General features: G+C 46.0%; 1 protein-coding gene across 1 annotated transcript in view; it reads right to left on the minus strand.

Annotated features, from left to right (window-relative positions):
- Cacna1c (calcium voltage-gated channel subunit alpha1 C) overlaps window positions 1-27,246 on the minus strand; it is a 712,468-nt gene that overhangs the window by 143,530 nt on the left and 541,692 nt on the right. Inside the window, exon 9 of the mRNA XM_019208417.1 lies at window positions 24,834-25,006. Within this exon, the coding sequence (XP_019063962.1) occupies window positions 24,834-25,006 (173 nt within the window). The remainder of the gene's footprint in view (window positions 1-24,833; window positions 25,007-27,246) is intronic.

A 27,246-nucleotide genomic window follows, 5' to 3' on the forward strand; every position in this document is an offset into this window, starting at 1 on the left:
CCTTTACCCCCTCCTCCCCTCTCCATCTACAACCACTTTATTTCCATCTTTTCATTATCTCACATTTTTTCTTTTCCCTTATTACTGTTCCCCTACCCATCCCACCTTCCCTACACCTTTAGCTCCTTTCTTCCCATTTCTCAATGTCAGTAATCTTATTAGGATCTTCTGTATTATTGCAGATTATTCACACCAGAGAAACTATTCGGTATTTACACATGTTGGCACCATTTTTTTTATTAGCATCTTAATCATCATCTGGAAAGAGAACATTCTAGAGTAATATCATTAAATGTAGCTCTGATAAAGCATAGTCCCTACTATGCATCATAAAGCAGGTACAACATATTTTACATTCATAGAGGTATGATACAGTACCGTCCTACATCAATAATACTAGAATCAGTTTTGGTTTGAAATTTGATTTGTCTGCAAATAAGATTGCTACCCCTGTTTTATTTTTATTTTTTACTTTTTTTTCCGTGTGTACAGGGGTAACACATCGTACTAAATATGTAAGGTCATATCTACGTGGGTTTGATTACAGAAACTAATAAAGTATTCTCTAAATAATGAAAAAAAAGAATAAGATAAGACGATAAGAGCAAGAAACAATTTAAATATGTTAAGGGACCATTTTCATCTTCAGAATTAAAGATTATTTTAATCTTACATCATTGCCTTTTCTCTTTTACTTTCCTTTTTAGTTTTATTTTAGGATTCCCTATTTTTAATGTTCATACAGAGATTTCTTTAACTGAAATACTGAATAGTTTCTTTGGTGTGAAAAACTATAATAGTACACAGGATCCTAATGAAATAATTAATAATGTGAAATAGGAAGTAAAGGGCTAAAGGTGTAGGGAAAGTGGAAAGGGTGGGGGAAAGGTAATAAGGGAGAGGGAAAAAATATGAGAAACTGAAAAAATGGAAATAAAGTGTTTGTAAATGGGGAGGGAAGGAGGGGGTGAAGGGAGGGCAGGGACAAGGGGAAAAAATGAGAATCAAGACCTATTATGTAAAGGTACAGGATCCCAGTGATGAATGTAAGTGTATTGTATACCTAGATTGTACCAATAAACTCAACAAAAAGAAAAAAAAAAAGATTTCATCTTGTTGAACAACAGTTTACACATTTGAATTCATGATTTCCTTTCCCCTCCCAGAACATCTACTCTTGGTGGCCAGTCTTGCTTGAATGGTACTTAGTAAGACGATTTCTGTGTTTCTAGACAGGTGCTCTCCTCTTCTTGGAGAACAGGTATGTGGATACAGGAAGATTATAACAGGTCATTTTCTTCATGGGATAATCTCCTGAGACTAAAGCCACAAAAACCATCCTGGGAGAGGAGCCTTAGATCTAAACCACTGCCAATATTGGCAGTCCCTCACCACCAGGTGTGGTGGCGCATGCCTGTAATCCCAGCACTCGGGAGGTTGAGGCAGGCGGATCGCTGTGAGTTCGAGAACAGCTGGGCTACATAGTGAGTTCCAGGTCAGTCACAACTGCATAGTGAGACCCTGTCTCAACAAAACAAAACAAAATATTGGCAGTCCCTGGTATATTTGGAGTTTAAATCCTCTGTGGGTTTATTCACTAAAATATGGGAATCCACGATGAAACAACATGAGTGCTTGGAACTGTGGTGCATAGCTCAGCTGCCCAGCCTTTCTGTAGCTACAGACAACAGAGAAAGTAGAGGTTCATATCATATGATCCCCCCTTTTACCCAAAAGAAGTGATCTCTCTATAAAACCAATGACTCTCTCTCCGGGCAGCTCTTCATAACTCTTAAAATCAATCTCCAAGTAGTAGATCTGCTGCAGGGTGGCCACTGTGTTCATACCTTATGCTTTCCTTAAAACAAAATTACATTTTTATTTGGCTACCACGATGCCAATATGATTATCATAATATAAGGGCCCAAATATGGCCCAAATCATCAAGCATGAATTAAAAAAAAAAAACAACCTTCCAGGCCTTGGGTTTCAATAAAGAAGAAAAAATCCACTAAGGCTGTTTAGCAACAAGGGAAGGAGAAAGGAAATGTCCACAAAGGAAATAGCAAAATCTTCTTGGGCACTTCTTCCCCTTCTCTCTTCCTTTTCATCTCCAGGGTTGAGAGGAGACATGTGGAGCACTGTGTGCATATACAGTCTCCATGCCCTGTCCTCAGCCTGCCTATGTATCACCCCGGGTGGAGAGACATCACGACAAAGCTCTGTGTGAGGGAATTAGCAATTAATCTTGAGAGAGATGAAGAAATGTGCCTCATTAGGAAAGCTTTGGTCACTCAAAACAGCTTTCACTTTGTCCCAGGGATAGGGCTTTGTGGTGGTCCTCATGTGACGGTCACCAGGAATGCCTGGCTCTCGTGAGATTTGCTAAGAGAAGTGCCCAGCCTTTATTCTGCAGGGTGGCTGGCGGCCCACTCTCCACGGTCAGTGAACTTACCCACTGCTGCCAACATGTAACCTCTTCCCTTTGGGAAAGGGCTGACAATGTCCCCGGCAGGAGATGGGGGTTGGAATTCTAAGAAGGCACTTCTCACTCAGCCAGAGCTTTCCCAGCGAGGCAGGACACTGTAAGGAGCCAGAGGCCTGCTAGACCCAGTTGCCCCAGCTTGTGCGCCTTCCGGATGGGACATATTCTTGCCACTCATGGGAACAGATGCCCACTTTATCATACGTTTTGTATATGAACTTATCTTCTCAAACTAGTCAGTTACAGCTACTGAGCAAAATGATTCCTAATTTCCTGCCCGATGGACCAAAACTGGAATCCCAAACTCCCTATAATTTGGCTATCTATTCTATCTGTTATGGGTTCAATTATGTGTCCTCCTGCATCCAGAACTTAATAGATGGATTTCTGAATCCCCTTACCTCAGAATATGACTGCATTTGGACATCTTTAAAACTAAAAATAAGGTCATGTGAGTAGGTCTTAACCTAATATAACTGGTATCCTTAGAATAAGAAATTTTGGCACAAACGTGAAGGCCACAGAGTGAAGGCCATATGAAGACACAGGGAGAAGACAGCCATCCCCAAGCCAAGGAGAGAGGCCTAGGCCTGATCCTTTCCTCGGGGCCATCATAAGAAATCAACTTTGCCCACACCTTGATCTTAGACTTCTAGCCTCTAGACCTGTGAAGAAATTAACCTCTGTTAAGTCTGTGGCCCTTTGTTATACAGCAACAGCTGACTGAGACACTCTCTGTCAACCTTACTTCCTACAGAACTGCAACCAAGTCAGGTTGCCCTCCTCCATTTATCCCAACTCTTGGCTTCTGCCCATGTGTTATAATACATTATGATATTATTTATTCCAAGAGCTCTTGCTAAGGGTAAAAATGAGACAATATTGGTAAAAGGAATCTGGAAAAAGGTGAGTGCTAATAAATATTTGCTAATATTGCTAATTAAATTTCAACTGTTTTTCTTAAAGTATGTTGTTACTCTACAAGTATTAGATTTGTCTCCCTGACTAAACTATAATCTTCTCAAGGCCAGAGACTTTGTCTTAGAGTTCTCTGGAGTCCTTTTCTGGTCCTATGGAGCTATAGTAGCAACACTTTACAGATTCATGGAGTTTTAAAGTCCTCCTTGAGGTCCATCACCACCCTTGGCCTTTCCCTGCCATGTCCTGCACCCTGGACAGGAGGCTGACCTTTGCACCCTGGGTCAGGGAGCTCTCCTCTGCTAGGGTCCTGTGGGGCTAGCCAATGGGAAGCACTGGCAAGTGTATGGGAGTCCTGGGGAGTGATCTGGAGTTCACCCCCTGGCTTTCCCACACAGGGCTGTGTAGAGTGGCTTCATCTCGTTGCCAAAGACGTCTTGCTCACTGTCTGGTCGCATGACCGCCTCTGCCTAGCTTTGCTCTTGGGGTCTGACATCTGTTCCCCCTTTGTACCTTCTTGCTGGTAGTGGCAACAACTCTCTACAGCAACCCTGGAGTACTGCACTGTCCCTTGCTCACTTCTTCAAACTCTGTTCGCATCTTTAGCAAATTCTCCTTAAATTGCTCAGTTTGAGAGAACTTTGCTTTCTTTGAGGACTCTGACAGTTGGACTCTGTGGGTATAGGCAAGGCAGACACCACTGTCCTCACTGACTACCATGCTGAAGTCAGTGAGTTCACACACGGCGGAGGGTGATGGGTCTTGGGCCCAGAGCCCTCCCAGCCTCATCAGGTGAACTCTGGAATGGCTTTGCTCAAGTCTGTCTTTGCAGTGTGAGTGACTGGTGAGAACTGGTGATGCAGGGAATGACATTTCTGCATGGGCCCTGGGCAGTTCAGGAGCTGGACACTCGTTCTGGTTATTGCCCCAAGAGACTCTTGGGAAAAACTATGATGCATCCCATCTGGTTTTATTTCCTCTTGAGAACAAACACCTTGAAAAGTTCTTCCTTACTGTCTGTCTATCTGTTTGACAGATTAAGCACATGGCCATAGGTATCTCTCATTTACAAATGGAGACGCTCTTATAGGTTTCTGCTCTGCTCAGAGCCAGGAATTTCTCTCTACTATGAAGCTAGGAAACACCAAGGACAGTCCTTGCCTTTGCCTGGTCACTAAATAACTTGAAAGCTGTTGATAATTTTGGGTCTCATTTCTTAACCACCTAATAATGAATGAATTGTGCTTACTGATGAACTGAAGGGAGAGAGGACAGAAAAAGAGAAAACTAGGTTGTTGAAGAACAGAAAAAAGAGATAGAGAGAAAGAGAAGAGAGAAAGCCTATACCTTTATACCTAGGCCAAGGCAGCCTGCCTAGGTAGAAGGGTCACAGAGAAATGTGTCACCTGCTTCCAAAACCTTCTCAACCATTTCCTGCCAGCCCAAGACCAGCTTGGCTTCTTCCACATAAGCAATTAAAACCAGGTTGATTTTAGGCCATCAGAAAGTAAATATAAAACAGGATTAAATATCAAGAAGCCAAACAAAGTGGCCTTATTAAAAAAGGCACAATATAAGCATGACATACCAACATTATAATTATTATTACTGCTATAAACTGGGAGGAAGCATAATGCCGCCCTTGATCTGCAGCAATAATCCAAAGAAGAAAACTAGGGTTGTTGTGTTCTCAGCAGGCCATAAACATCCAGTGCTTCCAAGCAGAAAATTTCCCTCCCCAACATGGCACCAGAGAGTCAGGCCACTGCTGACGTGACTGCAGGTTCAGGGAAGGTTAGCAGAGGCCAGACGGGGTAGGAAAGGAGCTCAGTGGACCTGAGGATGTACTTAGGTTGCCAAGAGGAGGACAGAAAGCTCAGTGGTGGTTCAGGAGAGAAGCCCTTTTCTTAATAATCCTACCCAGGGCCTCTTGCCATCAATTCTGGGCAGACTGGGAGAGGCAGGACCAAGAGCAGCGCACTCAGAAGCATTGACTCTGTGGCCACGGGGCCTGATTGTGTATCCAGGCTCTGCCATTTTTGGATCCATGTGGCCTTGGATACACTGTTTCACTCCTTTGTGGCTCAGTTTCCCCTTTGAAAACTGGAGGTCTTAATCAACCTGTGTTGCAGTCTCAGAAGTCCGGAAGATGGTTGGCTAGTCCTCAGATTATATGTGAGAGTGTAAGTCCAGAGGTAACCAACTTGTTCAAGGTCACATAGCTAGTCACTGGCAGACTTCTAAACCTCTTTCTACCATCCAGTACTGGCTATTTTTTCACTGCCACTGACGCACACCATGGAAAGGCTGAAAGCCCAGCTAGGTCAGAAAGGTATCAGAGCACAGAGCTGAGCACAGAGCCTCCCCTCTCCCCTCCCTCTGGACTCCAAGAGTTCCACTGTGCATATCTGAGCATGGTACCCTCCTCTTCGTTATTTACAACAGCTATATGGAGCTCACAATTTACTTTCACTTTTTCTTTTTCTGAGCTGTGTCCCCCTTCACTGCTTTCTGCTGTTCAGCATAATTCTGACCTGGGTCAGATTTTCTGAGGGAGGCACTCAGAGTGGCAGGACTACCTGAAGTGGGGACCCCCATGAGAGGCCACCTAGAGCAAGGGGCAATACTTCTCCAGAAGGGTCTCAGACTTGCCTTCCTTCCAGCATGCAAGTCAACTGCTTTCTTAAATTTCTGGTCTAGCTCCATTAATGGCATTTATGTGAAATGAGTCATTTCAGCTCCCAGCCCAACCCCATGGTGCCTCTTCAGCGTCATAATTTCATGAATGAGTTTACAGGCAGCTGTCAGAGGATCAATCAGTCTGCCTCCTTCTGGGCGAGTCCATTAATTAATCTCCTGCCTGCTGGATGTTTGCAGTTGTGACTTTCCTCCTTCTTGCCCTGGTGTGGATGGAGTCCTTGGTCTATCGGGTTACTTTCACTGCCCCGCAGAGTGGTCTAAGTCCTTCAACAGTTCTTCATGTTGGGCAAAGAGCCAGACCAGCAAAGCTTCCCTCCTCTCCAGGCCAGTCAGCCTCATTAAGATAGAGGTTCAGTGCTCAGGACATTTGGGGGTGGTCAGCCAAAGACAGAGTTCTGGGATGGCAAAGACCCTGGGATTCATGTTCTGTAATTCACAGAGAACAGTGGATGAAATCACAAAGGTTGAATTGAGGAAAGGCAGGGTATAGAGACCACATCACCATCTTCTAACTCCTGAAGTCTGCTCACATGTCTGTCCACAGTAGTTCTACAAGGCTGTTACATCAGGGGAGGATGGGAGGTGAGAGGATTTTGCTCCAAGGAAACAAACGTGCCCAATATGGCCTGGCTGCCATGAGGGATTAGGTGTTGCTTGTTACGGGAGGTTTTTAAGCAAAGCTTGGATCAACATTTTCTGGGGAGGATCCTTAAGATTGTTTTTATTTTGCTTTAGAGAAAAACAGATTGAGCCTCATAAGAAAGGAGAGCTGTGATATGATGAAGCACCAAGTTGTTGATTGTGTGCAAGGCGTGGAAGAGGAGAGGGCACTGGGAACAGAAAAAAAGGGGTGACCTCATCAGTTGCATCCTCGTCCCTTACCACATGGTCCTCAGCCTGTCTCCCAGGGCCCTTGTCTTTTGGCCTTGTGCTGACCATCCGGCCTCATTTTCCATTTGTTTAACCTTCATCCTCTGATCCAGGTGTGGGACCTTCTGCCTTCTTGCAGAATATACCCCATGCGGTGCAGCCTGCATTGCCGCTGTGTGGCAGGAGCCCCAGCACGCACGGGGGGGGTGACTGGGGCTGTGCGTCTGTGTCTGAGCTGCTGCCCTGCGGCTGCTGGTGACAGGACCCATGGCTCCTCCACACACACTAGACCCTTCTTACCTGCCCACCCTGCTGCCTTCGTGAAGTCTTCCTGACCTATGCAGTATTATGGAATTTTCTTTTCCATGAGAAATTGGCTACTTGTGTTCTTTAGGACTGTAATAGCTCTTTTCTTGCTCATTACAGAAAAAAAAAAAAAAAGTGCGGCATCACTTGAAGCCCTTACCTGATATTTTTCATATATTGCTCCCAACAAACTGGGGAGAGTGAGGGCCCCTGCATTTATTCACAGTTATAGGTGGGAAAACTGAGGCTTTGGAGTTGGAACCTGAGCAGTCAGGCCTGGCTGCTCCTCCATCCTCCGATACCTGGACACTTGTTCACCCTCTCCCCGCCTGCACTGACTCCACCGCCCTGGTCTTTCCTCTCTGAGGTCGCCTGGAGACAGTGTGTGAGACCCTCGACTGCTCCAGGCTGACCTTCCCAGGAGCCAGGTGTGCCACAGCACACATCCCAATTCAGCTTCCTGTTTCCTTTCTTCTCCCTCGGAGCCAGGTAAGACTGAGCATCCCTGGGACAGGGTCAGATGAGCACCAACTCATCCTTGCACCATTCTTTCAGAGCTGACAAGGATGTGTGTGCATTTAGCCACCTAGTGCCGGGCTCCTTCCCCCCTCCTGTCCTATTCTGGTTTAGGGCCAGGTGGTCAGTGGCTGCTTGTGCCTATGACAGTTGGGGTGATGCTCAGGTGAACACAGAAAGGGAAAAATTGGCCCCGCACAAAATGTCAAGAAGAGTCGACTGGTTTTTATGCAGCAGTCAGCAGGCAACCCCACCCTCCAGATTCCTCCTCTCAAGACAGTCTGCATCAAAAGTCCCGTTCACCCTTCAGCCTCCTCCCTCTTCCCCCAATCATGGAACTCTCCTACAGTTTCTCAGGAGAAAGCCAGGCTTGCTGCAGGAGCCAACTGTTCTTCCTTTAAGAGACAGAAATGCTTTTTGAAATCTAAAGAACAGGGATCTTGATTTCAACCAGCAAAAGGCCTGGAGGCACTAGCAGGGGGCAGGGATGCTAATGATCCAGAAAGACCATAGCTAGCAGGCCTGACCTTGGGTTCACTGGGCCTGGCTGCCAGGTGTCCTGCGTCCGGCTATGTTACCACTTTATGCACCTGAGACTTAGATTCAGTGAGGATTCATGCCGAGGGCACATAGGCCTAGGAAACCCAGAAGGGAAAGACACAGATTCTGGTTTGGGAAGAGTCCCAGTTATGGTGGGGGATGGAGAGGCTCTTCCTGTAAGGGCCAGTTGCGTGGACTGTATGACATGCAGGTACTGGCAGGATGCATAGCTGGAGCATGGGGACCTCCTTTAGGCAGGTTCGAGCAGTTCCAGCATTTTTTTTTCTTTTTTGGTACTGGGGATCCATCTCGTGCTTGGAAGGCAGGTAGCACAGTTCTATTGTCTTGTTTCTTGCACTCCATAAATAACAACTATCTGGATAGTTGGCTAAAAAGATGTGAAGACAGGGTATTTGCCAGATTTAGAGAAAGTAAAAAGGAGACAATGGCTTTCTTTTCTTTTCTCTTTGAGATGATGTGTCACTATGTTGCCTAGGCTGACCTTACAAACTTCTGGACTCAAGCAACCCTCCTGCCTCAGCCTCCTGAGTATCTTGGACTAGGAGCACAAGACACCACATCTGACCTTTTGAGCTCAGCAATACTTTGGGGGAGTGGATCTCCTTGCAGATGGGACTGACCAGGCACATATGTCAGCCCTGGTGAGGAGAGAGGGGCTGCATGGGCAGGAGGTGGGAAGGCAGGGAAGAAGAGAGGTGAGCAGAGATCTCCTAGGATCTGTTTTCGCTGCAGCCAGGTGAATTCCACAGCCTCTCCCTCCGATGACTCATTGTTTTAGGTGGGTTATTGTTCTACCAGCTTAGTGCTTCCCTTCTAGGCTTACTGCAGGATGGAGTGGAGAAGAGGTGGGAAATGCTTATAAAAGCCCAACCCCTGATGGAAATATGAGGTAGCAAGGGAGAGCAGAGACAGCAAAGCAATTAGCATGAGTAATTAACCATGCAAGGGTAATTAACGGTGTCATCCCGTTGCACCCACGACACCTCAGACCAGCTTAGGGAAGCTAAATAGCTGCAGGTGTCAACTCTGGAGGAGGAGGTATTTATCAACAGCTGGAGAGGCACCAAAACAGGAGGGCTTTCTCATGATATGTAAGTCACCTGGCACCATGGATGTTGTTTGAGAAGAGGGCAGGGTGAGAGCTTCCAGGACATGTTTTAGAGGAGTGTCACGCATGCTCGTGTGTGTGTGTGTGTGTGTGTGTGTGTGTGTGTGGTAGAAAGAGCCTGCAGGACACTTAGCAGCCATGGTAGAGATTATCTATTATCTAGTCTGTCCAATGCTTTCCAGACAAAGACTAAAGCAATCAGGATATTGGCTCTAGGAGAGCGGAAGAGGACGGCTATGAAGACTGAAGTCCGTGCTGGATGCTGGTGTGAGCGTGAGACTATGTAAGTTCCTGAGTAGCAGACTTCCCCCTTTCAGCCACCTGCTGTTCCACCAAGGGGGCGCCAGTGACTGTCTACAAAATGAGGATGTCCTCCCCCAAGGGCTTGCCACCCATCCCTTCTGGAATGTGGAACTCCAAGAGAAAGATGGTGCCAGAGGAGATCGAAAGACTCAAAGCTGTACAAAAACCTAGAGATTGAGCATTACTTTTACAGACCAGGAAATGAAGACCCAGAAAGGAAGTGTCTGAAATCACAGTAGTTCATATTAGGTCTATGATAGGAAAGAGGTCTTCTGACGTCCTTTCTAGGGTTTTCTTCTACAACATCTCTCTCCCCCATCACCGGCTTCCTTATTCTGCAGGGCAACCCTGTTCTTTGAGCTCACTGCCTTCTTCCTGCCTTACAAAAGAGAAAAAGAGTGGATTTTGGGGTCAGACAGGGTATGCCTGGGTGTGAGCCTACGCAGGCCTCCTATTTGTAGTCTAGCTTCACCTCACCTTCCTCATCTAAAAATGGAGATAATTTTCCCATCTGGGAAGGGTAAATGAGGATTAAAGACAATACAACTAAGAGAAGGTGCTTAACTAACGATAACTGTCATTAAGACTATTCAACAGCAAATGCTACATATTGTGTGTGTGTGTGTGTGTGTGTGTGTGTGTGTGTGTGTGTGTGTGTGTGTGTGTGTGTGTAGCATTGAATGACTGGACAAGGTACATTTATAGGGCAACGCAAAGCAAAGAGAAGCATCTCAGGAATCACCTGCTTAACTGTGATGGTGGATGTGTTTCAGGGCCACCCTTTAAGGATGGTCACAGTTGACTATCCTTTGGGCCATCTGCTTCCCAGATGCACTATCAGTCCCATCATAAAATATTCATTAAGTCCTTTCTATGTGCCAACAGCAACTGACCCAAGACATAGACTGTCCTGAAAGTGCTTAACATCTTATGAGAAGACAATTTTTAAAAATGTTTTATTATGGCTAACCATGAAAAATATGTTACCACAACGAGAAAAAGGGCAGCTGTGTTAACCTCCCTATTGTGCCTCTTGAATTCTTGCTTAAACCTTAAATGAAACCAAGGCCATGGTAGAGATGGTGCTCTGCTCTGTGTCTCTTTCTCTCTCTGTATCTCTATCTCTGCCTCTCTCTGGTACTGAACTGGACCCAGAGCCTTCACATTGAGCTATATCCCTAACTACCCCTGGCCCTTTGTTTTTGAGACAGGGGTTTCACTAAATTGCCCAGGCTGGGCTCCAAATTATAATCCTCCTGGTTCAGCCCCTCAGAGTGCTGGGATTACCAGTGTGAATGACTGCACGCAGCTGTGCTCTGTTCTCTTAAGCTGCTGTCTTCCATGATAGCAAAAGTTACCTGTGACCAGTCTGGGTTCTGTGCTGACCCGTTTGGCCCTGCTTTGCCTACTTAAAGGGGTCAGGCTGAAATTATTGGATGGCCACTGCTACCAATCCTGCATTTTAACTGGAAAGAGTTTTTGCTTCTGAGATCCAGTGACACCAGTAACAGAGCAATGTGGGGCCTCGGCTCCAGTTTGGTTTTAAATAGATTATGGTCTAAACATATTTTTCAATATGCAACAATTGGGTTAGTCTAAGAGCAAATGTCATCTCTGACCACTGCCAGAGCAACATGCCATTTCCATTAGGAGTAATGTTTCCTGGCCAGATTAAGACATGGAAAATAATTTTTGGTTATCAACAATTCCCTTCAGTTTCACTGATCTGATTAAACTTAGCAACGGAAAGAGGAATTTACAAATTAGATGCTGTTCTCTATTTATTACCAAAATGGTTGCTTTCCACTACATCCAGGAGATACGGTTGAGATCTCATTAAGTCTCAGCCCGTGATAACATTTACTCCATAAATCTCCATCGCAGCCAGTGAATGAAATGAGCATTATGCTGAAGACCACATAATGGACGAAATCAAACCTCTGCCCCCTTTGAAGGAAGCTGACCTTTTCAAGCCTTAAACGTATTCAGCTTTCCGGTCCTAAAGAAGCAACTAGGAATTTATTCTTGGTACTCTCTTAACCATTTCCTGACTGCTATTCTTAGCTGGCTGGCTGGTCTTCGAGACAGAATGAAATGAAGACTATTCCCAACACTTCCCTGAACATATCAGAAGAGGAAAAGGGAGAAGAGATGAGTATACAAAGATGTTGAGTCCTGCCCGCACCTTGATATATAATGAGTGGAAGACAAAATATTAATATACCTGTCTGGTTCCTTATGTATCCTGTGCTGTACCATATCTCACTGACATAGTAACAGGCAGACCCAACTTATCTGCTCCCAGTGGTGGAATTCCAAAAACTTCCAGGCCAAGACCCCATTTTATCCCCTTATTTCTTACCCTTTTTCCCACTAATATTCTCCCCAGTTTCTCACCTATGCACCAGGCTCTGTGTGGATGCTGGGAACACATCCCTTCTTTAAGGGTGTACAACCTGGCAGATGGTATAGGATGGATCATTAGGTAGATACAATAGGTCATGTGTGATAACTGTCATTTTGCAGGTGTGGACAGGTGTTCTGGGAGAACGAAGAAGAGGATGAAACAACGTTGGGGAGGAGGGCAGTGAGGGTGGGCAGGCAGAAGGAGAGTGATGCCTGTAGCGGGTCTGAAGGCAGAGTGTGGGGCTGAGCCTTCTGTGCAGAAACTGGTGGGTGCACAGGGGTGCAAGATGTGTGCAGATGTGCACAGATCTCTGGAAGACTGAGCTGCCTTCTGAGGTGCAGGCCGTCCTGCAGGAGATCCAGTGCAGCCCCAGTAAGATGAGGGTGGCAGTATTTAGTCGACTTCCTCTGGGGTCTGATGGTTTGGAACAAGCTGGATTTGACCCAGACCCCTAGGGCTGAAGCTAATAGATATCAACTGAGAGCCAAAGAAATGAAGTAGCAGCACCAGAGGGAGTTTGCAGCTGTCTGACTTGACCCTTGTTCAACTGGGAGAGCAAAATGCAGACTGGTAGCCAGCAGGCCCTGGGAGGCAAGTTGTCTATTTTGTTTGTTTGTTTGTTTGTTTTGTTTTTTGAGACAGGGTCTCACTATGTAGTTGAGACTGACCTGGAACTCACTAGGTAGCCCAGGCTGGTCTCACACAGATTACAGAGATCCTCCTGCCTCAGCCTCCCGAGTGCTGGGATTACAGGTGTGTGCCACCACACCTGGCAGGTTGTCTATTTTTTTTTCAGACTCCTGTTTGTTCCAGTACAATATGTGACAATTATTTAGATCCCTGGCACCCTAGAGGAGAGAACAATGATGGTCATTCACCCAAATCCGCTACACTCATCTAATCAAGGGGCATGATTTGGTTGAGTAATAGAATAAATGAAGGGATTATGAAAATTATAATTAATAGAAAAGATTTTATACCTTCCCCCAGGCTCAAGAAAGACTCTCTAGTTTTCACTGACACTTGAGATCTATCTGGTAGAACCCAGGGGACATGCTGCCTGGTCAGTGGCAACTCACCACCCTAACTTCCATGTCACTGGGGAAGGGTGGAATGAGCCGTGGGCTGAGTGGCCCCGGACCCTGTACCGCTGATCGGACTTTTCTTGCCAAGCAGAGGCCCTCCCTTGGGGGTTGGCTGACACCTTTTGTTCTGCCTCTGCTGGGCTCAGGAAACATCACCCTAAACTTCCACACTACTGGACCTGTCTGACCTTAGTGAACACTAATACATTCAGTCAGACTGATTCTGAACACCCCTGACAAGAAAAGGGCCCTCTGATTTCTCCTTGTCCCTGTGTGTGGTTCTTTGCCCCTGTGCATGACCTGAGTGTGCGTGTGTGCATTCTGTTATTTTCAGAGGATTTTATTAACGTAGTAACTGGCCCGATGCTGGATACCATTATCAAATCTCAGGAGGCACTGACAAGATCTAACGGTTGGTCATGCTGATTTGGAATTGAGAAGGTAAAGAAACACTTTTCCCCTGAAAGCCAGCCCCTCAAGCAAATAATTAAGGCTTTTCACCTCATCGATAAGTCATTGAGGACAGATCTGTTCTGAAGCTCCCAAGCAAAAGGCACTGGGCAGGGGCCCAGCATCACTGCAATAGTTCTTCAAGGCCTCAGCCTGTGGTTTGGACCTCTCAGCATTGTAGAACTGCATTCCTGCATGTGAAAGTCTTCTGAGTCAGACCTGGGCTCTGTGGGCCAAAGGTGTGGTGAGAGCACGACCCAGGGAGCAGACAGAGATCCTCTGTGCAAACACTTAAAAATATCCAAATAGTCTTACTTTTTTGGTGAAACAAATCTCTGGATAACCTTATCAGGTTCAAATATATATTTTTGGAAAGGATAAACCGTTAAACTTCTCTCAGCAAAGCTTTTCTGTCTAGGGAATCACTCTGGCAGGCCTCTGAATGGGGTACTTTTGGTCAGTCCAATGAATTAATTCTAAATTGCAATGGGTATATATTTTTATGACCAAGTAGAGGGCTAAATCTCCCTTTTCTTTCTGTTTTTCTCCCCTTAGGCAACCTGGCAATTTGGTGTAGAATAGAACCTCCTGTGCATTGGCTTTAGTACTGTGATGACCTCACTAGGCACCACTGTTCTGTGGTCAGTACTTGGGACACTCTGGGTTTCCATGCAAACATGCTTTTCCTCCTTGGCCTCTCCTTGTAGTGGTTCTGACTGTCACCAAGGGTGTGGGTCCTGCTGGTAGATCCAAACTGGGAGCTCGGGGAGGGAAATTATGGCCTTTTCATTGAAGTCCAAGTTTAGGTTCAAAGTCAGGCATTTGGAATCCATGAAACTACCTGTTCTGTGTTGGTAGTCCTTGCCCAGTTTCCATTATGCACCTATAGCACGTCCTGTGATTTTCCCCAGGGTCATTCTGAAAATGTGCATGTAGATCTCCAAGAGAAAGAGCATCTAGAGGATCACCAGCTGGGAGTAGAGCCGTCCAGTCTGATGGTAGCCCTAACACCACTGACACAGGTAAGGCGTGGCTGGAGGGCCTGTGCTTCAACCCAGAGGATATGGGATAGACTCAGTGACTCAGGGGCCCTCTGTCCCCAGAGGTTTAGAATCCATGATTTTCAAATTGTGATGGACCTGCCCACACGTCTAGAGAAGAAATCCGGGGCCTGGCACAGGAACAGAAAGATCATAGTCCACAAATGGGCCATCCCTCCTCTCTGCAGCTGCCCCTCTTCTCCCATCACCCTAGTCCAGCCTGTCATGGCCCTCTGCTTGGAAGCATTCCATCTATCCCGCATGGGACCACTCCTTTTATGGAGCAGCTCCCTGGAGCAGATACTCAGCTGTTTTTGCCCAGGCTGCTGTCCTGTCCATCTAACTGTGCGCCTTCAATACAAAGTGATCCCGGTGATTAACAGTATAGTACTTAAGCAGGTGCTATAGTTATGTGAGAGAACAGAATCTTTTGTATTATATGGGCACATAAATCTCCCCAGGAAACACTGCAGCTTTTGCCAGAGGCCTGTGCATTTCCATTTGATGAAGTTATCCTGAAAGATGGAGCCATCAGTGCCCTGTGTTTGGGGTTGTTACTCAACCTCTTTTTTTTTTTTTTGCATAAGCCACTTAATCATGAGAGAAGGGTTTAAGTGAGCTAGAGTCCTTTGGAATTCTGCATGTACAACCTTTAAGGGTAAGGGATGGCTGTGGTGTATTTATAGTCATGGATAGAAAGACCATTAAGAATCATTCTCTGTGTCTGAAGGTGGGGAGGGGAGGAGGGGGTAAAGGGAGGGTGGGGAAAAGGGGAAAAAATGAGAAGCAAGACCTGGCATGTAAAGGTACAAGATCCCAGTAATGAATGTAACTGTACTGTCTACCTAGAATGTACCAATAAATTCAATTTAAAATTAAAAAAAAGAATCATTCTCTGATTGGCAGCCCCTTTTCTCCCTCCTCTAGACTCTCTGTATTTTTTCTATATGCTGTTCATACCTTGAATCAATTACTGTAACCCTGTCCCTGGGTGCAGTTGCCTCCTAGGTAGCCTGGGGGTCTCCTTAGGACAGGAACTGTGTTTATTTATCTTGATATTCCTAGTGCTCAGTTGATATGTAGAAAGGTGTGTTGAATGAATGCACGAACGTCCCCAGCAAAGGGGCAGTCCAGGGTATGTGTGACTCCAGGATGGAGTTTCCTGTGAACGCTGTCTATTACTCTGAGGCTGATCTCTGTTTTCCTTTTCTTTTCACTGGGTCCAGTGACCCCATGTCCCGTAAATCAGCCCCCATGCCGCGTGTCATGGTGACGGAAATACAGTGTGCAGCTGGATGATTTTCCATGTCACCGAGCAATGAGAAAAGGGGGAGCTGTCACTCCTTTGCCAACGGCCTCCTGACAGATCACGCATCCTGATGTGGCATGGGCTTTTGTCCCTAGTGTTTATGTGGAGGGTGGGGTAGGTGGGAGACACAGGTGGCTGGGTTGGGGGTGGCTCTCTTTTGGTGCTGAGCACTGTTTACTGGAGGAAATGGATCACAAAGAAATTCAGAGTGATTCATCTCCCCTTCAGTCCCTCTGCGAAGCTGCTGTCCTCTCCCAGGTGTGTCAGTCTGATTGGAAAGCACCAGGTTAAAATCAGACCAGCACTTCATTAGGTCCTTACCTCAGGAAGTCTAGGTGGGCATGGGAAGACCTATCTGTCAAAGGCTTCTGTGGCTTCAGGTCAGTGATAGGAATTCTCCAGAGACCCCACATACAAGCCCTTCATGGAGGCTGTCCCAGGACAGAGGTCCCCCCATCTGGGGTTCTGAAAACAGTGATATCTCTGGGGTGATCATAGTGCTAAGGCCCCTGAGATGGTCATAAGCCTGAGGTTCCTGGGACACCATAATCCTGAGGTTGTCAGGCCATCAGAATGTCGAGGTTCCCAGGGCCATCTTAAGGATGAGGTTCCTGGGTGATCATAATCTTGAGGTTCCTAGAAGTCATCACAATGCTCAGGATCCCAGAGTCATCATAAGGCTGAGAGGTTCCTGGAGCATCAGAGGTGATGCTCTCACAGCACTGCACAATCCCATGCAGCAATGTCAGACGCTGTCTCATTCCTAGGGTTGTGCATTTGCCCAGGCAGGTCAGTGGTGGTCAGGGGGGTAGAATGAGCATTCCAGGAGCATTTGCATCAACCACCTCCTCTACTCAAGCCTAGAAGAGCCTGGCCTCTAGGTCATATCATTAATATACCTCCTTCCAAATAAGGCCATCTCTTCAGTGTGTGAAACCAGTGGTGCTTGATCTCAGTTAATTTTTCCTCCTTGGGCTAGATACCATAATTTCCTTTCTTGTTTCAAACACAGTTCTTATAATCTAATAACAAGCCCTCCCTCCCTTCTTTCCCTCCTTTGTTCCTTCCTTCCTGAATGTAGGTGACTGATTGTTAAGTATGGAAAAATCACAGAAAAGGGAGGAAGAGAACAGCAGAAGATGAGGAGGAAGCCTTTGTAGCCAGGGAACCTGGGAAAATGGTAAAGCCACCAAAGAGAGGAGTGGGCTGGAAAGATGCTGGTTGGGCTGAGATCCTGGTGGTTAAAGTAGAGAAACTCCCTCCAACCATTGGAGGAGAAGAGGCCTTCCAAGCTCTTCCCTGTGCCAGGGACTCATAGCCATGCTTGAAAGTTCAAGAGGCCACAGCCTGCTTGCTCTGCCCCTTGCTGGTTGACTAGCCAGCAATCCCAGGAACCCAATATGGCTATCTACTCAACCCCTTCAACCGCAGGAAAGGTGGGCAGGGGGTGCAGCTCAGTGGCACTGTGCCTGCGTGGCAAGAGCAAGGTCCTGAGTTCAATACCCAGTACCCCCCCTCCAAAACAGAGGGTCCTGGTGGCCCCTCATATGTCCTTAGAAACTGCAGTGTTACCTGCACAGCACCCAGCTCAGATTTCACTGCTCCACAGCCCCCTCCACACTGGCTTCATGTTCAGTCAAGTGTTAGGTAGGGAAAGTTAGACCAAACCAAGGCAGATGTCTAGAAAGGTAAGCACCCTCCTTCTGGTACCTTTCTGAGCTGTTGTTGACCACATTCACCACCATAAATATAACTGTTTATATTCTGAAGTTTGTTGGACTAGTTTTTGGCCTGGGACATTCCCCTAAGACACAGCCTTGTGAATGTTAATAATGAGTCTAGCCTGACTTTTTTTCCCCACTACATGTGGGGCTTTGGACTGTAGAAGGATGAAGAGCTTCTTTCTGTTTGAACAGCAGGCTCTTTGGAACAGAGTCTTTGTTAACTGAGGTGCAGACAGGCACCTCTCGGCTGAGCTCATGCTGGTCACAGGACAGGCTATAAATTCTCCCGTTTTAGTGCTGTGGGGTTTTCACTTCTCACATCTCCAGAAGCATACAGCTGTCATCAAGAAGATGGTCATGGTTTCCTGACAGCTTCGAATGAGCGAGCTTTGCCCTAGGCTGGTGGCCAGCCAACCAGCAAGGGGCAGAGCAGGCAGCCTGTGGCCTCTTGAACTGCCAAGCATGGCTGTGAGTGCTTGGCATGGGACAGAGCTTGAAAGGCTCCTTCTCTAATGCCTGGCTGGTGGACTGCTTTAGAAAGTGCCTAGCAGTGGCAGGGGACTAGCTGGTGTGCAGGCTTCCCACCCACCCCTCCACATGGCCCTCTAGGGAGTTCTCCCATTGCTCTCTGAGCCAGGCAGTGGAACAGCCAGATTGGGCTCTAAAGGCAGATGCACAGATGTGCTAGCTAGGAGATGCCCCTCCTAGATCATTGTCACAGGTATGATTCTCCAGTGAGGGGCAGCACACGATGCTAAGTCCTTGAGGTCCTGCCCATGAGTATCCAGAACCAAAAGTATACCAGAACCAGAAGACTCCATAACATAGTCCCGCTGTAGAGTCACAGCAAGCCCTGTTTGTCACCATTGTCTTCATCTCCTGAGAACTGACACTGTTCCAGGGTACTTCAGTGCCCCTAACCTCTGACACTGGCTGCAAGCAAAAGGAGTCCATGCTTATTTATCTGTTTGCAAATGGCACTTTCCAAGAGTGGAAAGAGATTTAAAGTTATTGGAAAGCAAATGTATTCATTAAAGGAAATGACTTTGAAAGGTAGTCATTAATGATGCCATAGGGAAGTTACTTCTAGCAGACGGAATAATAATAAGATACTTATTGTCCAGTGATGTCCTGAGTTCACCTATTCTATCAGATGGTGGTGGTGGGGTGTGAGGCAGAAGATGCTTTGCCAAATTTGTTCCTGGCATGTGCATTGAATTTATAGATACAATCTAGTCTCATAGCCCTGGGTTCCATCAGGTAGTAGAGATATTCAGGATAGGGCCCTGGGGTAGCCTAGCAAATAGACTTCTGAAGAGGTAAGTAGAAACTGGCCCCAGGTGCCAAAGGAAGTGAGAGAGGGCTGGGAGTGCTTTTGCCTGGGGGTGTCTGAGAAGGCTTCTCAGAAGAGCAGCTTGGTGTAGTGGGCAGATTCTTGGATGGGGAATCAGTAGGTCCGGGTCTGAGTTCTGACTTCTCCAATAATTAGTCCAGGTGTTTTTTTCCCCCATCTCCAGCTACCATTTCCTGGCTTGGTCTCTAAGGTAACTTCCCAGAGCTAAAGGACTCTGATTCAGATCAGCTGTGATTTACAGGGAAGCAGAGGCGCTATATCTGGGTCTGCCCAATAGAGTCTGCCCTCACCGAGGGGCTCAGGGTTGAAAGCATGACCACTTGTGAGTGTATGCCAAGAGGAGGATCAAAGAGAAAGACAAATGGCAGTGTTTCTTCTTATGTAATCTGAGCCAGATGCTGCACGTAATTCTGTCGTCAATACGCAGACACGTGACTGTCTCTGCACAGAACCTAGACCCAGGAAAATATTGACTGTATAGGTTTTAGAAAAAGGTTGTTTTAAAAGATCAAATAACTAAGCACATGCCCTTGACGTGTCTATAATGTAAATCTGTAATATTCAGATTACTGCTTGCAAGCCACACAGGCTCCTCTCGTGGGCAGCCTGAAGCTCTCACAAGCCCTCTGATTTCCCCCCTTTCAATAAGACATTATCCTAGACTCTGTGGGGCATGCTGCAGCCATGTGGCTCTGTTGGTTAATGATGATTGCAAAAGTGGCTCCTGAGTCACATAACTGAACACCACCAGTGTAAATGTTTAATCCTGCTTATCTATGTGGAAATTCAATGTTTTTGTTCTACCGTCTGTCTGTCTTATATGCTCATCCACATAAATGTCTGTCTTAGACTGCAAGCTTTAGAAGGCTGAGACTGCATTTAAATCATCTTAATGACATGAAAGAGATTACCATATGGATAGATATTTAATAAATTCAGTTTTTAAAATCTTCTTGAGGAGAAAAAAAGAAAGAAGTGAGGAAATTCCTATCTCTTTCTTTATAGTCTCTCCTTTTAATGCCTGGCCTTTTATTGTATTTGACACTGGAGCAGGAAAATGGAGCCTGTCCCTTAGAGCAGTATGTCTCTACTGACGACAATGAACCCTGTGAGCAGGGACAGTTTTGCAAATGATTCCTTCAAAAGGGAGACTTGCTGTAGCCTGGAGAGGGGGAAGCAGTGGTTAGAGTTCTAGTCTTCCTCCAATAGAAGAAGTATTTATTGGCCAGGACCCATGAGCTGCCCCACGTACGGCTGTGTAGAAGGCCACAGTGCACACAAGCCCCTTTTTCTGCTGCTCTTCTGCCAAATGGCCCTTGAGTATCCTGTCCCTTTTCAGAGGCTGTCTGCTGACAGTCACAGTGGCAAGGCCCAGTGCTGACCCAGCTGCAGATGGGGACATTATGAGGGGCTGGACTCTGGCCACTGACCTCCTTACGGCTACAGCCATGCTGGATCATGTGAGTCTCCTCCGCTCTCCTCTAGTCTCATGATGGCCTTGCTCCTCAGCTGGCTGGCAGCTAGGCCATGCCAAATGACTAGGAAGCCTGCAGAGCAGTGCTTGGTGCCATCATAGGAACAATATAAACTCAAGAGACTCATGCTTTGCCATTAAGCTTTTGCCCCAACATCCCACCAGATAGCTCTTGTGAAGGGCCCTGGAAGCCTGACATTGCTAAGTCCAGTGATCAATTTCTGGTCCTCACCATATTTAGCCTCCTGGCATCACCGATAGTCCTACCCCACTTTCCTTCTAGCATTTTAGCCATACCTTTTTGTCTTTCTTGCTGGTTTTTCCTCCTCATCCAAGTTTTCAAACCCTGGAAGAGCCCTGCTCTCAGTTATTGCATCTCATCCCATCTCAGGTCATCTCTGTGTATACTCACTCCCTAGTGATCCTATCCAGAAAAATGGTTTAAATATCTTCCGCAGGTTGTTGATGCCCTCAAATTATAATTCAGTCTCAAGGTCATTCTCAAAGACTCAGAGTTACTCTCCACTGCCTATTCAACACCTCCTACTTGCATGTCTCGTAAGCATTTTACACCTAAAGGTCTGAGGTGTCTTTCTTCATGTTCTTGCCCTCATACTCGTTTGACTTAGCTCTTCTTTTGTCAAGAAATGGCCATTCCATTGTCACATTGCTTTGGGCTGTCTGTGACTTCTCTCTCCCACATCCCATGTCTGATACAGCAGCAAATGATGTCACCCTGAACTCCAACCTTATCGCCTCCATTGTTGCCAAGACCAAGCAAAAATGATGCCCAAGGCAGCAGCCTCTGACAGAGCCCCTCGTCCATTCCACTCAGCATGTGGCAGCCAGAGGGATCCCATGAGATGCTTGCCAAATCGTGTCATGGCTCCACTCAAAACCTCCAGTGGCCACTTGGCTCTCTTCCAGCTACAGTCCAGATTCTCACAGTAAGTTACACGGTCTTCTCCAGGGTTCTCTTAAAGCTCATCTCCTACCTCTTTCTGCTGCTTTCCTCCTGTCCCATCACATCAGCCTCTCTCTGTGTCTGAGCTCAGACACACCAACCATCCTCCTGCCTCCAGGCCTTTTCATTGGTCTTCCCTCTGCCTGGGATGCTCTTTTTCAAAACTTTTTTTTCAAAGATATGGATGCTTCCTTTCCTTGCTGCCTTCACATCTTGATTCAAATGTTACCTTCTTAGTAAGCTATTCTATAGCCACCCCATGTTACACTATGTCCTCTCCGTGCTGCTATTCCCTGTTCATAGTTTCTCCAAGTTGCTGGAGTAGACTATACTTTCTCAATGATACTTAATACCACCCAACACACTCATTTATCGCCTGTCTCCTCATGACAGTATAAATTCTTCTAGGGCAGGGGTGTCGATTACCTTGTTCATTGCTATATCACCAATTCCCTAGAGAAGTGCCTAGCAGAGAGCAGACCTTCCGTTTATGGATGGACCGATGGATGGATGGACTGGGATACTGGCATCCTCCTCCCTGATTATTTAGAGAAAATGCTATTTATTTATTTATGTATTGCTTCTTCTTCTCAGTCATCTTCCAATCTGTTTCTTCTACTTCCTCAGTGGCTTCATAGCTTTGCCTAGGAGAGCTGAGTAACTGGGGTCCACTTAGCTTTCTTGCCTACCACATGGTGAAGTGTCACTGATTTTTCTCTGCACGCAGATGTCTCCATCTCCAGTGCCTGACACCATTAGCATCCGGAGTGTGTTGACAGACACACTGCCCAGGGTAAAAGAAGAGTCATCAGAGATACAATGAAATGATCAAACCCTTTTCCTTAAAAAGACTACTTTGCTTTTGGGGTGAAAAGAACCGGCCACATGGTAATCTTTTAAAATTTCAAAGGCTAAGATACCACAATATTAAGAGACACATCTAAGTTGTAGAAGCATTTCTCCCTTATGTTTATGTCAACGGACAAACTACGGCGTTCTAAAGATAAGAATGTAGTTTTGAAGCCACAGACTTGCCTTTTTTTGCCAGTCCATATATAAGCCTCCAAATCCTTGATAAATGAATCACATCACTCTACTTTTAATTGGACTTCCCAGTAGACAGAGTTAGTTGCACTCTTTTGCTGGCTCTCTTCTTAAACCTCACATTCCATTTTCAGCACACAAGTCGACTTGACTTTCCATACCTTGCTTTTGTGGACCTTCACTCCCTTGCCCCCCACCCTTTGAAATTGTCCTAGCAGAAATTCAACTCACAAGAAGCAAGTCCCACGGGCTCCTGCAGCCACCAGAAAGTGGTACAAGGGTAGAAGAACAACGGCCTCTGGAGTCCAATCTTAATCCATCTTTGGGCTTATGGAAATCTTGGCCGAGACTCTGTCTATTGGGAAAGGTCACTCATTATACGCTTCTCAGAGCCTGGCCAAAAAGTCCGTGTGATCTCCAGCAGCAAGGAATACTCCATGTTCAGAATTCTCCTTGGGAGAGTCAGTGGGCAAGACAGAGAAGCAGTATGTTTCATCTTGGAAGCTTTTGTTTTAGGCAGAGAACAGAACAGCTATGTGTTTCAGTGGATGGCCACTAGCTGCTTAGGAAGCCTTGGTAGTTCATGTTTTCGATAACACACGCTAAAAAACAAATGCTTATTACTATTAATCACTAGCAAGGGTTCTACTCTGAAGGAAGGTAGTGTGAGCAGCTGAGACACAAATTCCTGTGTTTTGGAGGTAAGCTTCTCTGTGGCTCACAGGCCAATTTATTTACCATACCATTCAGTGCCACAAACTAATCAACAACTTCATTTTTCCAACAACAGAGTAATGGAAGCTGTCAGGAATTCTCCCAGAAAGACCCTCAGTGGTATCATTGCTCATTGTTATAATCCATCAAAGGCCCATCTTCCAACTTGCAAAACTACTTAGTTGAGCATGAAGGCCTCCTTAGTTTATTAAATTATGTTGTTACCAGTCCCTTGTTGTTTATGTATTTTAATTTTGCATCTGCACCTTGAGCAGAGTTATCAGAAGGGGAGTAGTTGACAGATTTATTATCTCAACCCATGATGATGGAACAGAAATTCTGTTTAACATCCTTGGCTGCTCCTTCTCTTGCTGGCTCTTCTTAGGGCCCTTTCTGCTCAGTGATAATGTCTAGCTTCCCATCCTTCCTTGCATGGTTCCATGCACAGATGTTCTGCTTGGCTCTTTAATCTGTTTGATTCCTTGACTACTCTGAATACCCAGGGTTTAGGAACTTGTTTTAAACTAGGCTGTAATAAGAAAGAAATATCCCTATTTAGACATGTGCAACGAAAGAGAGGTACTCCATCAAGAAAGAGGAGGAAAAGTGCGGTCAGAATCACAGAGAGCAAGGTTGAAGGAGATAGAGAGTAGTTGTAGCTAACCCAATGTTCCTGACCCTTACTGTCAACACCTGAGAGACCTGCGAACCCACAGCTGCTGAGCACCACCCTTAGAGCTTCTGAGTCAGTGCTTTTGAGCAGGGGCCCAACAGTTTCATTTGTAACAAGTTTCCAGGTGTTCCTGTTGTTGCTACTTGTTGAGGGACCACCTGGAGAACCACTAGGCTAATCTGATAGGCGATTCATCACCTTCAGTACATTTGTGAGTTCAGAGCATTGATTGCTCTCATTTCTATCTCAGGTACAGCCTATCCACTAGTCTGCCACATGAAGCCCCAGGGTGAGGGGTTTGGCGTAATTTCTGTAATCTAACCGTATTCTGTCAAATACAACTGGGCTTCTTCCAATCTTCTCACTTAGCATTTCCTGGCTCCTTGAATCTAACCTACTTAAGAGAAACTTTAGACTCCTTTCCTGTTGGGAGAGATCAACGATGCCTAGAATTTTAATGCAAAGAGAGAAAGAGTCCAAAGTTCCAGGTAAGCTGCATGGCAGAAAATGTTCCTTTTGAACAAGCCTAGTGTAGGAAATCCGCATGAGGAGGATGTGTGATTTAAAAAAAGAATTCTTAGCAAAATTTCAAATGTCTTTTCAGACCAAAGATTCTAAAAGAAATATGATGGTTATAGTTTAGCAACAATTATTTCCCATCTGTGACTAATTCCTATTAGTAGCAAGTTATTGCAATCAGTGAGACACAGGTTGCTCCAGGACGACTCTATGCGCTGTGAAGAAAGGTCAATAGGGAACATTTTTGTTGACCTGGTTCTGTCTCTTGTCACCCAGAACCCAGCCCAAAGACAGAAGATGGCTGCTCACTGTTTCGGGGTTTCTCCTCATCCATGCCTTCATCCTCATTCTCTGGATCGATGTCTTCTGCCTGAGTGATCCAGTCGAGGTAGCCTTTGAGATCCTCCTCCAGCTGTTGTTTCTCTCGCAGCTTTTGGAAATCTCCCCGAGCCTTGGCCTTCTCCCTCTCTTTGGAAAACTCTCTGATGAGAGAGAGAGAGGAGTGGGCAGGGCAGGAGAATGCAGAGAGGGGTTGGGCACGGGAGGAGAGATGGAGATAAGGAGAGATGAAGCGAGCATTAATGGCTTTGCACTGATAGCCCTGCGCGCGTGCCCCTCCTGCCCACACAGAGTTTTCACTAGTCAGCTCAGCATTTGTCCTAAGGCTCATACAGATGGAAAAGTCGCCCAACGGGATGCTCTTCACGCAGGCCACAGGGGTCTAAGGGCATAGGCAAAGTCCAATTTGCTTTTTTTGTAGATCATGATCATAGGCTTTGCCTTTTAGTAATGACTGTTCTCCAAAGCCCTATAAACCTGTTCCAAACAGTAACTAAAAAGCCCTCCATGATAGTTATGAAACGGGTGTTTTCATTCCCCCAAGTAATGGGTGGTAAGTGAAACAAGTCTCACAAGAATCCTCAGGTGACACAGGTGTGAAGATCAGTCACTCACACCAAGTCCTGAGAGCCAACAGAGCAAGCCTCTTCCCAACTCCGGCTTCCCTTCAGTGGTGTCTCTTTGGTAGCTTGAAATCTGCCCTGTTGGGAATATTTACCTCATAGAAATTGGCAAATGATCTAGAGCAGGCTTTTCCCCCCAGCACACCACTGACTTAGGACCCAGCAGATTTATCCCTCAGTCTCTGTTCTCATTCTTAAGAGTTTCCCTTGCCACACTTAGCATTTCTGGAAGGATTTCTAATCTAGGGAAGGCTCTGACCCACATGGAGCCCAATAAGGTTTCCAAACACAAGAAAATGTCCTGGAGGGCTTACCCTTTTGTTTTAAAAAACTCAATGAGAATAGAAAAGTACATAAAATCCAGGTGATATCAAAGCTAAATGATGCATTCAGCTTAATGATAAGTAGCAGTTGGAGTTGAACAGGGTTTTGCTGGAAGAAGGGATACTGAACAAGTTCTGACAGAATGGCTGTTTCTCTGCTATTATCTGGGATTTGGTCCTTTTTTTCCCCCTGACTCTGAATTCACTTTCTGAGTAAGGAGGGGGCTGGCAGCAGAAGGCAATGAACAAGGGTAGTTTGCAACTCTCAAAGCCTTTTTCTTCCAAAATAGGTAAATAAGCTGTTTTTGCTTATGTGTCTTGTTCTTTTGTTGTGTTGTTTTCTGTCTTTTGATGTGCAATCGATGGGAATTGGGGCCCTTGTGCATGTTCATGCTGTGTGTGTGTGTGTGTGTGTGTGTGTGTGTGTGTGTGTGTGTGTATGGGTGTCCACCCATTCACTGGCCATGATTCCTCTTTCTCTCATTAGTAGGGGCCTGGAGCAGGGCAAGAGGTTGTTAAAATGACCTTGATGATGAAGTTTTTTGTCTTCTCCAAGAACTTTACAGGAAAGGCTCTTTGGAAGGAAGGACAACACCCACAAACCTTTGCAGGGGGGGTGGGATGGGATAAGGGTGGGGGTGTTCAAAATACTTAGCTCTTAAATCCACTGTCATGTAGGCGGGATGCTATCACCACATAAATGCCTAGTGTTTGTATTAGGAGAGCAGATTTTAACAGTCAACATGATGGTGAAATAGGATCAGGGCTGGGGAGGGATCTAGGGAATTTGTAATTGGGAGAAGGTGGGGCTCTCAAGCTAATGCATTCTCGTCAACTGCTGCCTTAATGATGCTCTGGTTTGGATTGAATTTTCTTCTTAAATTTGATTGAATCCAATTCTAATTGGATTGAACTTGCTATTTCTTGGGCTTTCTGCCAACCAGCAGGTACCTTCATTTCCTTCCCAAGGACTTTTATGCCAGGGAAAAGGGGACAGATTGACAGCTCACAATGAAGATGGGAGCCTTCCTTGTTTCTCTTCTGCCCTGATTTTGCTGCTGGGGAGTGGACATGGACAGATGCTGGCTCTTCCTTCCCCTGAGCCTCATAGTCATGGTCTTGCTCTATGGGGACAGAAATTTCAGTGAGCATTTCCCTCCTGATGCAAAGCAACTCTAAAAGTTGCCTTTCCATACCCCCTCTGACTGTCTTTCTGCCCACACCCATTTGCATTCTCTGTCCTTTCCCCTGGGGTGGGTTTGACACTGTAAGGAAATGAATTGCTAAGGGTTCATTTGCACATTCTTGGATAATTTTCCAGTTAAGTCTAAATTCTGGTTATGAAACATCTACTCATTCTCTTTTTGGAGCCGGGAGAGTAGGTCAGGGATATGATTGGGCTAGTCCTGCTTTTTTTTTTTTTTTTTTTCCCAGGGA

This window comes from Fukomys damarensis, unplaced genomic scaffold (genome assembly GCF_012274545.1).
Source record: "Fukomys damarensis isolate Sample0158 unplaced genomic scaffold, DMR_v1.0_HiC HiC_scaffold_5, whole genome shotgun sequence".
Classification (NCBI taxonomy): Eukaryota; Metazoa; Chordata; class Mammalia; order Rodentia; family Bathyergidae; genus Fukomys; species Fukomys damarensis.